General features: G+C 41.9%; 1 protein-coding gene across 1 annotated transcript in view; it reads left to right on the forward strand.

Moving 5' to 3' along the window:
• LOC119425042 (rhotekin-like) overlaps window positions 1–16,407 on the forward strand; it is a 74,423-nt gene extending 58,016 nt beyond the window's left edge. The window contains exons 11-14 of the mRNA XM_037692568.1: window positions 383–481; window positions 4,866–4,953; window positions 15,844–15,990; window positions 16,089–16,407. Of these exons, the coding sequence (XP_037548496.1) occupies window positions 383–481; window positions 4,866–4,953; window positions 15,844–15,990; window positions 16,089–16,407 (653 nt within the window). The remainder of the gene's footprint in view (window positions 1–382; window positions 482–4,865; window positions 4,954–15,843; window positions 15,991–16,088) is intronic.
• The last annotated feature ends 336 nt before the right edge of the window (window positions 16,408–16,743 follow it).

Raw genomic sequence — 16,743 nt, forward strand, 5'->3', positions numbered from 1 at the left:
CAGATCATTTCTCCATTCAATAACTACGTTTTAAACAAGTTACTATTCAAATTCTTATCCTTATCATTTTTTTTAAATAAGTTTTGTAATAAAACTTCAAAAAGACAAATGTGGTCTTTTCATTTTGATGAATATTCATCTGTTATGGTATAGATTTCCCTGTAATTAACACATTCTCCTTCAGTGAGTTCCGATTATTAAAGTGTGAATACATTCATGAAGCTGTTGCTGGTCAGTAAAGTGACCTGCTGGTGAGCTGGTATAACAAGTCAATAAGTGTAGTAAAGAAAGTGCAAGTTTCCTTTCCCTTCTTCCTGCATCACTAACATTTATGCTACACCATAAAGGTGTTTGAAACTACAGAAGAATCTTTTTGTTTCAGGACACTGGAAACAATGTTGTGAACATGTGATGAAGATTGAGATGCCGAGCTCCAAGAAGTCAAACCGGGTGAAGCAGGGATCTCTTTACCATGAAATAGGTAGGACTACACATGCACAGGGACACATAAATGGCATGCTCTTATTTAAACAGATACCAGATAACTGTCACAGACTAAACTTCACAAAAAAAGATTCCTTTGAGTTTTGATTTTGTCCTACTTGTTTCATTTGTAAAAATATAATGGTGTTCATGTTGTTCCCATTCATTTTTATAAAGCTTGCCAAAAGGCACAGGCAGGTGATTGTCATATAATTGGTTAAGTATGTGTGTGTTCAGTTCTGTCTGTAGATTGCCCACAAATGATTGCTATGGCAAACAGGCATGCTAGGTTAATTAGTAACTCAAAAAATTGCCCCTAGGTGTGAGAGAGTGTGAGTTGTTGTTTGTTTTGTTTCTATTTGTCTCTGTGATGGACTGGAGACCTGTCCAGGGTGTCCTCTGTCTCTCACACAGTGACTGCTGGAAATAGACACCATCTGCCTGTGACCCAGACAGGAAAAGTGGGTGAAAACATCTATAGATGAATGGATTCCTCACAATTGGACCTTGATTTTTTGAGTAAGGGGTTCAAAGGAAAATATGGGAATAAATGTACATATTCTACTTTTAGGTTTACTTTTAACAAATGGTTCAAAATTGGGTGGCACGGTGGCGCAGTTGATAGAGCTGTTGCCTCTCAGTGAGAATGTTGTTGGCTCAAATCCCTGCCGGGGGTCTTTCTAGGTGGAGTTTGCATGTTCTCTTCGTGCGTGCATGGATTTTCTCAGGGTACTCCAGTTTCCTCCCACAGATAAAAACATGCATGTTAGACTGATTGGTAAATCTAAATAGTCCCTACTGTAGGTGTGAGAGAGAGTGAATGGTTGTTTGTCTCGTTTGTCTCGATGTGTCCCTATGATGGACTGGAGACCTGTCCAGGGAGTCCTCTGTCTCTCACACAGTGATTGCTGGACATGGGCACCAGTGTTCTCTGTGACCCGAAATGGAAGACGTGGATAAAGATAATGTATGGACGGATGGTTCAAAATGGTTTTTCCCCATTCACTTTCATTTTTCCAAAATAATGAAGGTATGTTTCTTCATTATTTTTGCAATACTTTTATAGGTTCATTACTTCCAGTTTGTAAAGCAATAAAATATAAATAATAATAATAAAAAAAAAACAACTTTAGCAAACCTCTTACAACAAAATTACAACAAAACAGAAAGAAAAGCTTTGCAGAGAGTGGTGAAGGCTGCACAGAAGTCTGTTGGAGTCAGTCTCCCCACCATCACAGACATCTACACCTCCAGATGCAGGAAGAGGGCCACCTGCATCATGAAGGACCCCACTCACCCAGCACACACACTTTTTGCACCGATCCCCTCAGGAATAAGGTTGAGGAGCATTAAGTGTAGAACCACTAGACTGAGGAACAGCTTCTACCCTGAGGCTGTTAGACTCATGAATCTCTAACCAGAATAATCACTGTGAAAAGTCACATCATGTTGCTGCTGATCTGTTTCATGTTGCTGCTGATCTGTTTCATGTTGATGTGTTCGTGTGCTCATCTGTTCACACAGACTCATGTTTGTGCAGCTGTTCGATGTAATGTTTTTATGCTATTAGTGCTTAGTGTATATTTAGATGTTTTTCTTAGTTCATATCTTAGATCTTATTATTGTTTTTCATTTACATTTTATTGTTGGATGTAACTGGGACCCTGTGTACATAATTTTGCTCCACCACATGTGTAGATGTGGTGCGAACGACAATAAAGAATCTCTGACTCTGACAACAATAAAGGAAATCATAATTTAACTTTTTATTATGAAAAATATAAAATCAAAGCAGCATTTACTAATATTTTATTTGAAAAATTGGTATGGAACAGTTGTATTTTCCTATTCTTAATATTATGTGAATGATAAGAAATCATATTCTTATAATCATATTATTTAATTCATATTCAATAAGTCATAAACATTCAATAACTTTTATTTATTATATTTTGTATATCACATGAGTATTAATCTTCTTTCAACAACAATACTTCTGATTTTTTTCCTAGAATATAAGCAAGCCTCTTATCACCATATGTTGCTTTTATTTAGAAAAATGTACTGTACATGAATTTTTCTTTATGCGGACATCATAGTGGAAACAATAGGCAAAACAGTCAAATGGAATGTGTGGAAAAACCCACATATAATAAAAGTAACTTCATAAAATTGTGATGATTCTGGTCTTTTCTTTGTATATTAACCCTTTTACATAAAAGTACTGTTTTCTAAAAATAATTAAGGATCTTAAACTTTTAAAAAGTTTACATCAAACCCACAGCTTTTCATGCCAGAGTTTTAAACAGAATATTTTATTCATTCAACCTTTATTTAGACAGGTTAATCTCATTGAGCCTCGAGGACTCATTGACAAGAGACCGGATTTCAACAAAGAATGATGACAACAGTGGACAACAGCAACAACAATAAACAGTTATAAAAAGGCATGTAGATTTTTTTTTTTTTTTTTTTTTTTTACAAATTAAAATAAGATGGGAAAAACAGTAAAAAAAACAAACAAAAAAAAAAAACAGCTAGATTATAAGGCGAATGTAGAAAACTAAAAACAGGAACATGTCTGTATTGGTCCTTGTCAGGAGTCTAACAGATTCTTGAAGCCACTTAGAGAGGTCAAGGTCAAGAGCTTCAGATCTTTTTGCAAGATATTCCAGGAAACAGGAGCGGAGTAGGAGAAGGTCCTATTGCCAAATTCAGTCCTTACTGAGGGAACACTGCAGGTAATAATGTCCTGAGAGCGCACGCTGCAGCTGCACTCACACAGAGACATGTAGGAGATGTATGAAGGCAGCAGACCAAGAAGTGATTTAAAAATAAAAATGTACCAGTGAGATAGTTGTGAAGTTAATGATGACCAGTTAACCAGTGAATACAGGGTGCAGTGGTGGGTACGATAATCACAGCCAGTTATGATCTTATTAGTTCATCATCGTCATCATCGTCATCATCAAGCCTGTGATTTAAAGGTCACCGATTCCATCCCTGGACCGACAACATAAAAAATGTGTGTGTGTGTGTGTGTGTGTGTGTGTGTGTGTGGGGGGGGGGGGGGTTAAGCACCCACACCTGTCTCCATCCTCATTTGCTCCTCTCTGGGCCATTGAGCAAGGCCCTTAACCCCCACCATTTGTTCCCCAAGTGCCCTAGATGGCAGCTCTGCTCCACACAGAGGGCTGTGGTAGCTCGGTGGTCTGTGGCTGCATCAGGAAGGACATCTGGCATAAAAACAATCGCCAAGTCTTCATGCGAGTTGCTTAGTTAGTCAGTTTGGTCGGTTGGTTGGTTAGTTTGTTCGGGCTTGCGGGGGTGACTGGTGCCCATATCCAGCAGTCACTGTATGAGAGGTGGAGGACACTGTCTGGACAGGCCTCCAGTCCATCGTAGTTGCGAGTTTGGCCACCCATGAGAAAGTAAGCAACTCCCCCTCCCCCCCAAAAAATCTCATGATAAGTTATAGCCATTTTGTTCAAACCTTGTAAATTACATTTTGCACAATGTCATGCATGAGATGTACAGTATTAGCATTCAGAGTATGTTTTTTTTTGTCTGTTGTTAGTATTGCAGCCTTCCTGAATTGGGACAAAGGTGTTACATCATACTTGTATGTAGAGCTCATAGCATGTGCTTTTTTGTTGTTGTTGCTAATTTTAGTTCAAAGATTTCTTTGTGAACGTTTCATTTAAATCTGTTCAGATGTTTATCAAATACTGTATTTTGCTAACAGTCAGATATTCATACACACACAAGCAAAAAAAACTGGCAGATTTAACAGTGATTTTGACTAATAATGACAAATAAACCCCCCATCCCCAACCTCCCACTCCCTCCCAAAAAGGCACAAATATAATGTTTTTATAAAAAATCTTAGTGTTTCAAATAATAACATCTCTACTGTGTGTAACAGTCTGCTTCCACACAGACATACAGTATGTACCGTGTTGAAACAAAGTGTGACGATAAGATGACAGGTTTTTATTGTCAGCCAGTTGGAATAACATTTATGTAGCTTAAAAGAAAAACTATTGCTTGAATGAAAGAACCGGATCTCAAAGGTAGACAACAGAACCCAACAAAGGCCTGCAACCACAAGCCAGACAATGCTGACGTGAGTGTCTGAGTTATCTCTGACACCTGATGACAAAAAACCCAGTCATGCTGAACAAAACGAGCACAAAAACTCAAGTACATGTCAGAAAATAGAGTAAAAACATAAATAAGTGCATGTTTTTTGAATAATGAAATAGTCTTGTTGAACTTGTGTGCAACAAAAAAGGAACAAAATACTACAGTACTCAGAGACCACAAGTGGATTGAGAGTTTAGTATTTTAAATGTTTTTTCTTTCTTCCTCCTTCTTTACAGTAACACCTTACAGTCCCAGAGAACGCCCTGTAGTTCCAGATTTGTCAGATGAGATTCGTTCTTTGCTCTCGTCTTACCACAAAGAAAGGTAGGTATTCTGCCACACCGGCAGGTTCTGCCACTTTTGCTCTTTAAAAGCTCATAAATAAACAAGCTTTAGATTACCTGTGGTATATTAAATATAAAATCCTTTTAATGTTTGTCATGATGAGGATAATCGCTTGTGGTGAAAGTTGAGCACAGTTTGCTCTGTGAGCAGGAAAGAGCAGTAAATAAAACATAAATATCACCCACCTGTGGTGTTGATTGTTGTGAACGGAACGAAAATTTCTGCTCCACTCTGTGGAGAACCATTTTATTATGCAATTTTCAACTCTTACATCACTAAAGAACATTTGCCAACAATAAGGATGGAGAGTATAATTTTGATCTTTTATGTGGTAGATCCTGTAAATAAAATGATGTCACTGCCTGTTATCAAATCAGACTTATTGTCAGTTCTGCTAAATGTGAGACATACAGAAGATTGGAACTGTGCTACTCTTTGATCCATGATGAGGTCAAACAACAATGTCCCAAACGTAGAACAGCTCAAGCAAACTAAAGTATTCAAAAGTAAGGCACGAGACATTGGGCTGCACGGTGGTGCAGTTGGTCAGCACTGTTGTCTCACAGCAAGAATGTCCTAGGTTTGAATCCTGACTATGGTCTTTTTGTATGAATGTTACACGTTCTTGTGTATGTTTATGTTTTCTCAAGGTTCTCCATGTTCCTCCCACAGTTAAAATTATGCATGTAAACTCTAAATTGAGCCTAGGAGTGTGTGTTCAGACATGTTGCCGTTTCATTCTGAGCCATTAGGTTGTGGTCCAATGACACAAATCGACACATAAACCTCAGTGTGGATTTAAACCTTTCCATTGAGGCTACATTCCGAGATGGTCCTACTTCTATCAGCGTATGTTTGGCTATCTAAACACAGTTCACCTTCAGGATGTGCAACAAACTGGTGCGTCCATACACAAGCAGTGGAGATTTACCTTGAGCTTTTGGATTAAATAAATGTTTAGCTGTCAGCTGATTAAAAATAATTAATCAGCAAACATTCTTTTGAATTTTTTGAATAATTTTATTTTATTTTGGCTAACGATTTTAATTAGAATTTCTTTGCACTGTGCTTCAATGGTCTACATTTTTACTTGATAAAAACCTCCCATCTTTGCTCTGGACACTGAGCTTTGTAAAGTCACCAGTAAATGCACTTCTTAAAATTCTCTCCATAAGGTAATAAATCTTATACAGATGTCAAGAATATGTCTAAAATGACTCAAAACTGTGGTAACAACAACAACAACAACAATAACAATCATAGTAATAATAATGACAATAGCAACAACAACAACAACAACAATAGTAATAATGTCTGAATGCATTATAATTATTACAGAAATATCAGCAGACCTGCAGATTGCTTGTTTGTTGCTCTCTGATAACCCTCTGTTTGACGCAGTACTGGTTATTATTATCCAAATGTAATTCATGACAAAAATATTTAGGAGTACCCATTCAAATGGCAAGGTGTGAGCACAAACGATACTTATACTTTTATGTGACCAGTGTCAGATGTGTTGGATTGTAGTTAACGTAAGTTCACTGTACTAAATATCAAGCATGGTTACAGTACCATAATGCTGTGGTATTGGTGCACTGCACTAAGTGGATGAAAAATTAAGGTGAAGGTCTACTACGAATTAGTATGTACATTTAGAGATGAGATGTATCAGTTAGCGTCAATGTCAATATTGTTTCTACAGTACGTGAATGTAGTAATGAACTGTCTAAAAACATTTGTGACAGTAAATTTTCTAAATTCTCAAATCTGACTACACAGAAGATGGATTTTTTTCCCCCTGCTTGCTCTCGGTGGAAGGCAGACATGTCCTCCTCTGCTCCGTCTCTCTCCAGTCCCTGCTTTGCTCTTTGTTTTGTGAACCTTTTTCAGAGCCCCTTTTTTGCATACCTTCCAAATTTTTAGCGATGGATTTGATCAGCTGGTCTCTCAACGAAATTGATAAATTTTTAACAGGTAGTCAGGGAAACATAATTGGATCTATGATCACTGGATTTTACTGTTTGGAGTTAGTGGAAATCTGGATTGTCAACAAATTTGGACAAATAAACATCAGCAGCTGTTTAAAGCTTCCTGGAATGTGGAGAATGTGCCGAGCTTGGCAACACTCAAGACTACGTGCGAACTATGTGGTGCTGTATCGGAACTTTCATGGCAGTGTCTATGAACAGTTGGAAGGAATAAATCTTGGAGGAGTTGTAAGCTCGACTTGGTGCAAGTAATCAAATTTGGCTGTTTGGAATCACCATGAGAGAATGTACGAGCGAGACTGTTAATGCAGACACGGAAATTTACGAGTTCAGCCTGACCCAAAACACTGCTGATATCTGAATCTGGACCTGACCTTGGAAGGCGAACTATCTCAAATTTCTCCTTGGGTGTCATGGAAACAAAGATGCTCTGTCCCCCTCCCCACCCCCTCCCTTCCCCAAGATCATGGACCTGTGACAGAGCTCAACCGAGTTGGCTGATAAACAAACATCTCTTATCAGGACTATGACTGGGGGGTGGGGCTCTGGACTGTGCTGCACTATGACCTTCCCTAAAACTCATTGCCTCCACTGGCCTCTCTTGGTGCAGCAACATAGGAGATGTGAAGGCGCCAAGGGCTGCATCGCACACCTGGCGGCCATGCTGGGACCCTCACCCCTACCCACTCCACACACATATGTATTATGTCTATTTAAGTTGCTTTGCTGTGGTAGATTTTTTGATGCCTCAAACTGTACCCTGTCAAGGACACGGTGTGAGAGATCTTTTTTATACCTCTCTCCTTATGTTTTCTTCCCCTTTTCTTATCTAAGCAACAGGGGCAGCGTATCTTAGAAGCTGCAGCCCCCTGTACACTTCTGGCCATCTTTAGGATGACTATATGAAAAGTAACAACAAAAAAGGTTGAATCAGGTTGAAACCATTAGTGAAAAGGCCAGACTTCAGGGGTATCTGAGGCAGGCTTGGAACACAAGAGTCAGGGTGGCTTCTGGGTAATACCAGATGGCTAGGCCTCAGACCGACGAAGCCTCTTGGATGAGGGGCGAAATGTTTCTTTTTAACAAAAAAACGAAGTCCAGATGACATGATTCAACCTTTTTTGTTGTTATATACCTGGATGACTGAGAAAACAAACTTTGTGTATATGAAAAGTAATTTTGTTGTACTTCACTGTGCAAGGATAATAAAAAGCATTCTGATTCTGATTAAAAAATCAACTGGAAACCTTTTTTGGAGGTATACATACTGTATTGCTAACGAGTTGAACAAATAAATAACCCATAAGTAACTTATCCATAATTTGTCTCTAGCTTACACTTAACTTTTACAAGGGCATGGCAGCACTTATTGGCTTGTGCAGATTCTATGATCGACTTTATGAAACATCCTTAACTTATGCACAGGACATTGTAGCAGATTGCGATGAGGGCAGCTAACATACAATAACAGTGAGTTGACTAGGTGTGTGTGTGGAAGAGAAACAGAAGAGAAGTACAGAACTGTAGAGGAGAGCGACTGAGCACTAAAGCAAATAGCTCAGGTATAGCCTGAGTTGTGGCTGCAACAGCAGCTTAAGTTCTCTGATTTTATATTTATTTATTTATTTATTTATTTTAGTTACAATAATAAAGAGTGAACAGTTGGCTCTGGCTCATGTGTTTATAATTTACAGCTAGTGTTTTTGCCATGGTTTTGGAGTTCAGACATATATAGGGTCCATATGATATTCACTTCCTGACGTTCACCTCACTTATCACCACAGTGATGGAGAATCCTGCTGCAGCTTCCTTTATGACAGATTTGTTTAATTTGTTCTGAGGCATGTCGATCACTGCAAAATTAATGACTGGGGGTGCAGAGAGCTGCCCTTTTCTGATGTCATATTTTTTGTTGTAATATGCTCCAACATGCTGTGCACAAGTTCAGCATAACACAAATGTTGCGTTGATCAAGGTATTCATAGATCAGAAATAAGTTATGCACAGGTACACAATTTCCTTGTTGATTTCTGACGTATATCAACTTATGAATAACTTATGAGTAATTTATATGTAACTTGTGGTAACTTATGCATAACTTGTTGCATACCTGTAACTTATGCCCAACTTATCAGCAACACGTTGGCATACACTGAAAATCTTATGTATGAACAAGAATATTGGTGGACCATCATATATCAGTGTGCTGATGACTTAAAAAAATGACACCTAACTTATGAGACTTAAACCAGCGTGTTTGCCTTTTTTGTCATTTGTTAGCATAAGCTCATGCTATATGGCATTCAGTGACAGGCCCTCAAAAAAAAAAAAAAAAAAAAAAAAGAGAAGCAAGAGGGCCAAGGATTCAGTTAACCCATTCAGAAGGATACAATTTCTAACAATATTATTTTGAGTCTTGTTTTTGATCAGTATTCAGTATTGTTTGGTCTGAGGGAGAGGGGCTGCAACATAAACTTTTAGTCTTACTGTTTAGCGGCCGAGATGGGGTAGAAGTAGGGCAGCTGACCTGGGACCCAAAAGTCCCAGGTTCAATACCCAGCCATTCCCACATGTTGTGGTGTCTCTGAGCAAGACACCCAATCACTAATTGCTCCCTGGGCACATACATAGCTGCCCACTGTTCCACCTGGGTGTATCCCAGGTGCGATGGATTAAATGCAGAAACCAATTTCACCATTGTATGGGAACATACAATGATGCCAACACATAACACTTACTGTATATTATATTACAGCTGGTCAGGATCCTCTTGATGATCCTATGGTAAAATATATATATATTTTATTGGTTCTCTAGCTCTTCTTGGGTTGTGGTGAAAATAGTCATTATTGGGCTTGATTGGTTAATGGTGTGCTGTTAATGGTCTCAGAGAGATCTTCTCTTTTATCTACACCCAAGAACTTTTTGTCCACTCTTTCCACAACAGAGCATTGTTGGTTAGAAGACATTGCAGTCTTTTGTCGTGTTCATTGAAAGATTATTGTTGCTGCACTATGAGGCTTTTAATGCTTTAGAAGTGCATATTTTTCTGTTGCTTCTTAAATTATTAAAATTTTATTAATAACTTATTTTCTTATTTGGCAAGTGGTATATTTGTTTTAGGGTATTGAAAATTCAGCCTCTAAAGCAGAGAGCCTCACCTAATATTCCTCAGTATCAAAGTCCCAAGAATTCTGCATGGGGCAGCACGGTGGCACAACTGGTAGAGCTGCTGCCTCTCAGCGAGCAGGTCCCTGGTTCAAACCCCGGTCCAGGGGCCCTCTGGGTGGAGTTTGCATGTTCTCTCCGTGCATGCGTGGGTTTTCTCCGGGTACTCCGGTTTCCTCCCACAGACCAAAAACATGCATGTTAGGCTGATTGGTAACTCTAAATTGTCCCTAGGTGTGAGTGAGGGAGTGAATGACTGTTCGTCTCGTTTGTCTCTATGTGGCCCTGTGATGGACTTGCGACCCGTCCAGGGTGTACCCCGCCCCTCGCACAGTGATTGCTGGACATGGGCACCAACGACCCCCGTGACCCAAAATGGAATAAACGGGTAAAGATAATGGATGGATGGATTCTGCATGCATTTATTTATTTATTTATTTTCTCTCTGTGCTCCGGTGAAGACAGACTCGTCTTCCTGTGCTCCGTCCCCCAGCTTCCCTGCTTGCTCTCTTGTCTTTTGAACCCTTAAAGAGCCTCTTTTTTTTCCTGTATACCTTCCTAATTCGAAGGATTTTATCAGCAGGTCTCTCAACAAAATTGATCAACTTCTCCTGACAGGAGTCAGGGTAATGATGACCCTCTTGCCTATGGAAACAAATTGGATTTATGATGACAATTGGATTTGCTTTTTGGGTTGGTGAAATCAGGATTGTCTACGTATTTGTGTGGATGTATCGAAGCTTGGCTGCACTCAGACTGAATTATGTGGAGCTGCGTCAGAGTTGGAGCAGGCTGTTATCAGGACTGTGAACTTTCTGGCAGCACCCATGAATGGTTGAAAATAATCTTGGAGAAAGCTTTGAGCTCGACTTTCGGCGTAAGGAATCAATTCGGCTGTTTGGATTTACCATCAGAGAAATATACCAGTGAGACTTTAAAAGGCAGAAACGGCAATTTATGAGTTCTGCCTGACCCAAACTGTGGCCTTGATGGCGGACTTATCTCAACTCATCCTGGCATGTTTAGGAAAAACAAAAATGCTTTGTCTGTCTCCTCAACCATCCCTTCCCCAAGGCCATGGACATGTGACGGAACCTCAACTGAGCTGGTGATAAATAACACCTCTTATCTGGATAATAGCTGGGGTGGGGGGGCTCTGGACTATGCTACAACCTTCCCTTAAAATTCAATGTCTTTACCAGCCTATATGTACATGTATCACGTCTATTTATGTTGCTTTGCTGTGGTAGGATTTTTGATGCCTCAAATCGTGCTCTGTCTAGGACAAGGTGTGAGAGATCTTTTTTTTCTACCGTCTCTCCTCATGTTTTCTTCCCTTTTCTCATCTAAGCAAAAATATTATTCTGAATAAGAATAAGAGGGCTGTGCTTATAGCAGCAGCTTTGTGCACTATGTGTCACAATGCACACTTTGCTCTTTGCTAAAACACTCTTTTCACAGCTTGGGTTCTAGTTTTCTCTATGTTCATTTAGTTTCTGTCAGCTCTGCTGTCTGCAGCTTTCTGTCTGTCACACATCCTCTCGCTGTAGCTTGTTAGTGTTCATGGGAAACACCTGTGCTCTGGTGCTTAAAAGCTTCTCTCCCTCACAGTCTGGTGCCAGAATATTGAAAGCCCTTGGTGAGTAGTCTTCCAGCGTTTCTCTCTAGTATCCTGATCTTGTTCTCAGTCTCCTGCCAGCCCCTCAACCTCTGATTTTTGTCTTGCCCTTTTGTACCTCTGCTCATCTGCCTTCTTGCTGCCTTTACCTGTTTGTTTTTTTGGACTCCGAGTTTTGCCTTGCTCTAAGGTACTGTTGCCTTTATCAGATCCTGTTGCCAACCTTTTTTCTGCCCACGACTCTGCCTCTGGATCGCCCACTCAAGACCACGACGCACACTGCCCCTCAGTGATATTTCCGCGCTGTTCAGCTCTCTGCCTCCGGCTCATCGAGCCGGACTCAGTTCCGGCTCCTTGACCACCAACACCAGCCGAGAGTGGCAACTCTTTGTTTATTAATAAAACCTTTTAAACCTCTTCTGAATTCTTGTGGTTCTGATCCAACCTCAATCCTAACCATATATTCTGGCCAAATGGATCACCCACAAGGTTCAGAATGACGAGCTGGTGTCGAGGGAGCCATTAGTAAATTAAAGAATGGCATGAATTAAATTGTGAACATGCTTAAAAACATGTCCCCTAAAAATCCACCACCACAGGATCCTGTTCCTGCTTCCGGACTCGTACCAGCTGGACCACAAGCTACAGTACTGCACGAGCCATGCTTGACACCATCTGAGTTATTTAAAGGTGAGCCAGACCAATGTCAGCCATTTTTAACTCAGTGCGATATCCATTTTCAGCTCCAGCCGTCCTATTTTCCCACTGAACGTTCCAAGGTGGCATACGTGATATCACTGTTATCTGGCAAGGCCAAGACATGGGGGACTTCTGAATGGCAACATAACTCAAGGTGCTGTTGCTCTTTTGCTGCTTTTTCTAATGAACTGTGTAGAATTTTTGACCCCATGCTCCCCGAGAGGGAGGCAGCGCGTCAACTTTTTTCTATCAAGCAGGGCAGCCGCAGAGTGACAGAGTACATTATTGACTTCCACGCCACGGGCAGTCATTGGAACGGGGAGGCTCTATCTGATGCCTTTTTTTGGGGACTTTCTGATGAGATCAAGGATGTCCTGGCAACTAAGAGGTACCCTGACACGTTACAGGAGCTCGAGTACCTCGCCAAGAAGGTGGATCTGAGATTGAGAGAAAGATCCAGCGAGAAAGACTATAGACCACAAAGAACCATGGGTGATTTCAGGTCTCCTAAAGTTCCATTACCTGTTGGACCTCCTTCTCTGCCAACTCAGGAAGAACCCATACAGATTGGTCAAAGTCACCTGACCCCAGAGGAACGAGAACGAAGACGACGTAATTGCCTCTGTTTCTACTGCGGCCAAGGTTCACATTCCATCTCGAGATGTCCGTTAAAATACCAAGCTCAGCAGGTGCAAGGAGATGCCTGCTGAGTCAGACCCAGAACCATTCAATATCCTCATCTCTCACCGTTCCTGCCAAGATCTCTCTGGAGGGTAGGGACCCCATCCAGATCCAGACTTTCGACTCAGGGGCTGACTCTGAATTCATCAATCAGCACTTTGCGACTGCTGCAAGTATCAAGCTTCTTCCCTCCCCTAACCCCCTGGCTGTTGTCGCTCTCGACGGTCACCCACTTCACTCCTCTTCACTGATCACTGAACCTGTGTATATGAGTCTGGGGGGCAACCACAAGGAGAAACTGACATTTTTTTGTGATTAATTCTCCTCAGACCCTGTGGTTCTGGGGGCAACCTGGCTGTCCAAACATAACCCCCAGATCAATTGGAGGCGTAAGGTGATCTTGGGGTGGTCCGAGGAGTGTTTATCGAGCTGCCTGTTCCAGGCAGTTCTTTAATCAATCCTGCTAAGCAGATCGAGGAGACCTACCCAGATTTGTCAAAGGTTCCTAAGGTTTATCACAATTTAAAAGAAGTGTTTAATAAAGCCAGAGCAACTTCGTTACCTCCTCACCGACCTTATGACTGTGCCATTGACCTGATTCCTGGTACCACGCCTCCTAAAGGTGCACTATACTCATTATATGCTCCCGAACAAACCTCCATGCAAAATTATTAAAGAATCTTTACAAGCAATTTTCATCAGACCATCAGCTTCCCAGCCGGTGCTGTTTCTTTCATTGTTAAAAAAAGGATGGGTCACTCAGGCCCTGTATAGATTATAGGGGTTTAAACAAAGTGACTATAAAGAACAAGTACCCCTTCCTCTCATGGTTTCAGCTTTTGACCTCATTCAGGGGGCCACCATTTTCTCGAAACTTGATCTTAGAAATGCTTACCATTTGGTTCGAAACAGAGAGGGGGATGAGTGGAAAACGGCGTTTAACACGCCAAATGGACACTATGAGTACCTATTTATGCCTTTTGGTCTCACTAATGCCCCCGCCGTGTTTCAGGCTTTGGTAAATGATGTACTCAGAGACATGATTAAGTTAGTTGTTTTTGTTTATTTGGACGACATTTTCATTTTTTCTAAAGACCCACACACTCACCAGAAATATCTTTGTGCAGTATTAACCAGGCTCCTTCAGAACAACTTCATTGTAAAAGCAGAGAACTGCAAATTTCATCAATCTTCTACTTAATTTCTAGGTTTTGTCATTTCACCCAATCAGATTCAAATGGACAATAACAAGGTCTGTGCAGTGTTAGACTGGCCCATACCCAAGGACAAAAAACAACTGCAGAGATTTTTGGGGTTCGCCAATTTTTATAGGCGATTTATTAAGAACTTCAGCCGTACTGCCAGTCCTCTCCATGCACTCACACCATCCACTACTAAGTTCACATGGACTTATGACGCTGACTCTGCCTTTCACAAACTCAAAGCTTTGTTCTCCTCAGCTCCCATCCTCCATGCCCCTGACCCTGAAAGACCATTTGTTGTAGAGGTAGATGCCTCTGGGGTTGGTGCAGTGGCCATTTTAAGTCAACATGGTGAGGATGGGAAACTTCACCCTTGTGCTTATTTTTCTAAAAACTCACTCCTGCTGAACACAACTACGATGTTGGAGAGCATGAACTACTGGCTGTGAAGCTCGTGTTAGAGTGGAGGCATTGGTTGGAGGGTGACAAGGTTCCATTTCAGGTTTGGACCAATCATAAAAATCTTGAATATCTTAAATCAGCCAAACAACTCAACCCCAGACTGGCCAGGTGGGCATTATTCTTTGCTCGTTTTGACTTTACTTTGTCTTACAGACCTGGTCATAAAAATACTAAAACAGATGCTCTGTCCAGAGTGATGGAGGACAATTCCCGCTCAGTAATCCAAGGCGAGGAATATATCCTTCCCAATTCTGCCTGCCTGGCCATCACCCAGCTAGAAAGGGACCAGTTGCACCCTCCACCAGCTGCATGTCCCTCCAACCAGCTATTTGTCCTACCTGATCGGGTTAAAGATGTGTTAAAATTTTGTCACTACTCTCACCTGTTTTGCCATCCTGGCATTGCTAAGACTCTTGCCCTAGTTCGAGCCCAGTTTTGATGGGCTACACTGTACCAAGATGTAAAGACTTATGTACTCTCCTGCCATGTTTGTAATCAGACTAAGACCACACGTCGCCCCCCTTCCGGTTTGCTTCACCCTCTTCCCATTCCCTCTCGTCCATGGTTCCATATTAGTTTAGATTTTATCACTGGTCTTCCCCCCTCAGCTGGCAATACTGTTATTTTGACTGTTATTGATTGTTTCTCCAAACAGGTTCACTTGGTTCCCCTTTCTAAACTCCCCACATCCAAAGAACTCGCCTCTGTCATGGCCCGTGAAGTCTTTTGCCTCCACGGGCTGCCCACCAATATAGTTTCTGACAGAGGTCTGCAGTTTGTTTCCAAGTTCTGGAAGGAGTTTTGCGACCTCTTGGGGGTATCCATCAGTCTCTCGTCTGGGTTCCATCCCCAAACGGATGGCCAGATGGAGAGGGCCAACCAGGAGGTTGAGACCAAGCTGATGGGCCTCTGTCAGAAAGACCCCAGTAATTAGTCCTCCAATCTCCCCTGGGTGGAACATGCTTTGAACTCTGTCCCTTCCTCCGCCACTGGTCTGTCCCCGTTTTTTGTTGTATCTGGTTTTCAACCCCCTCTGTTTTATTTTCAGGAGCGCAAGACTCGAGTTCCCTCTGCCCTTAAGTCAGCCCTTCAATGTAAACACACCTGGTGGAAAGCCAGGAAGGCCCTCCTGGAGACCTCTGCAGCCTACGTTAAAGGGGCCAATTGACGGAGGTCTCAACAACCTCCTTATCAGGTGGGTCAGAAGGTTTGGCTCTCCACCAAGGACCTGCCCCTTAAGCTTGAGTCTCGCAAGCTTGCCCCCCGATTCATTGGCCCATTCCCCATATCCAGAGTGTTCAGTCCCGTTTCTGTTCGCCTTCCCCTCTCCAAGTCACTTCATATTCACCCATCATTCCATGTATCCCGTATCAAGCCCTTTACCCAGTCCCAGTTCCACCCAGCACCTGATTTCCCCCCTCCCGCCCATCTGATTGATGGGGTCCCCGCCTATTCAGTGCGACGCCTCCTCCAGTCCACGAGATGGGGGCGTGGCCTTCACTACCTGGAAGATTGGGAGGGATACGGCCCGGAGGAGCGCTCTTGGGTTCCAGCCCACAACATCCTGGACTGTAGCCTCATCTGGGACTTCCACAGACAGCATCCGGACTAACCAGGTGGCATGACTGGAGCCACGCCTTGAGGTGGGGATCTGTCACGATGCACACTTTGCTCTTTGCTAAAACATTATTTTCATGGCTTAGGTTCTAGTTTTCTTTATGTTCATTTGGTTTCTGTCAGCTCTGCTTCCTATCTGCAGCTTTCTGTCTGTCACACCTCCTCTCGCTGCAGCTCGTTTGTGTTCATGGGAAACACCTGTGCTCTGGTGCTTAAAAACTTCTCTCTCTCACAGTCTGGTGCCAGAATATTGAAAGCCCTTGGTCCCTTCCAGCATTTCTCTCTAGTATCCTGATCTTGTTTTCAGTCTCCTGCCTGCTCCTCGACTTCT

The sequence above is a fragment of the Nematolebias whitei genome, chromosome 18 (genome assembly GCF_014905685.2).
Source record: "Nematolebias whitei isolate Nwh7 chromosome 18, NemWhi1, whole genome shotgun sequence".
NCBI lineage: Eukaryota > Metazoa > Chordata > Actinopteri > Cyprinodontiformes > Rivulidae > Nematolebias > Nematolebias whitei.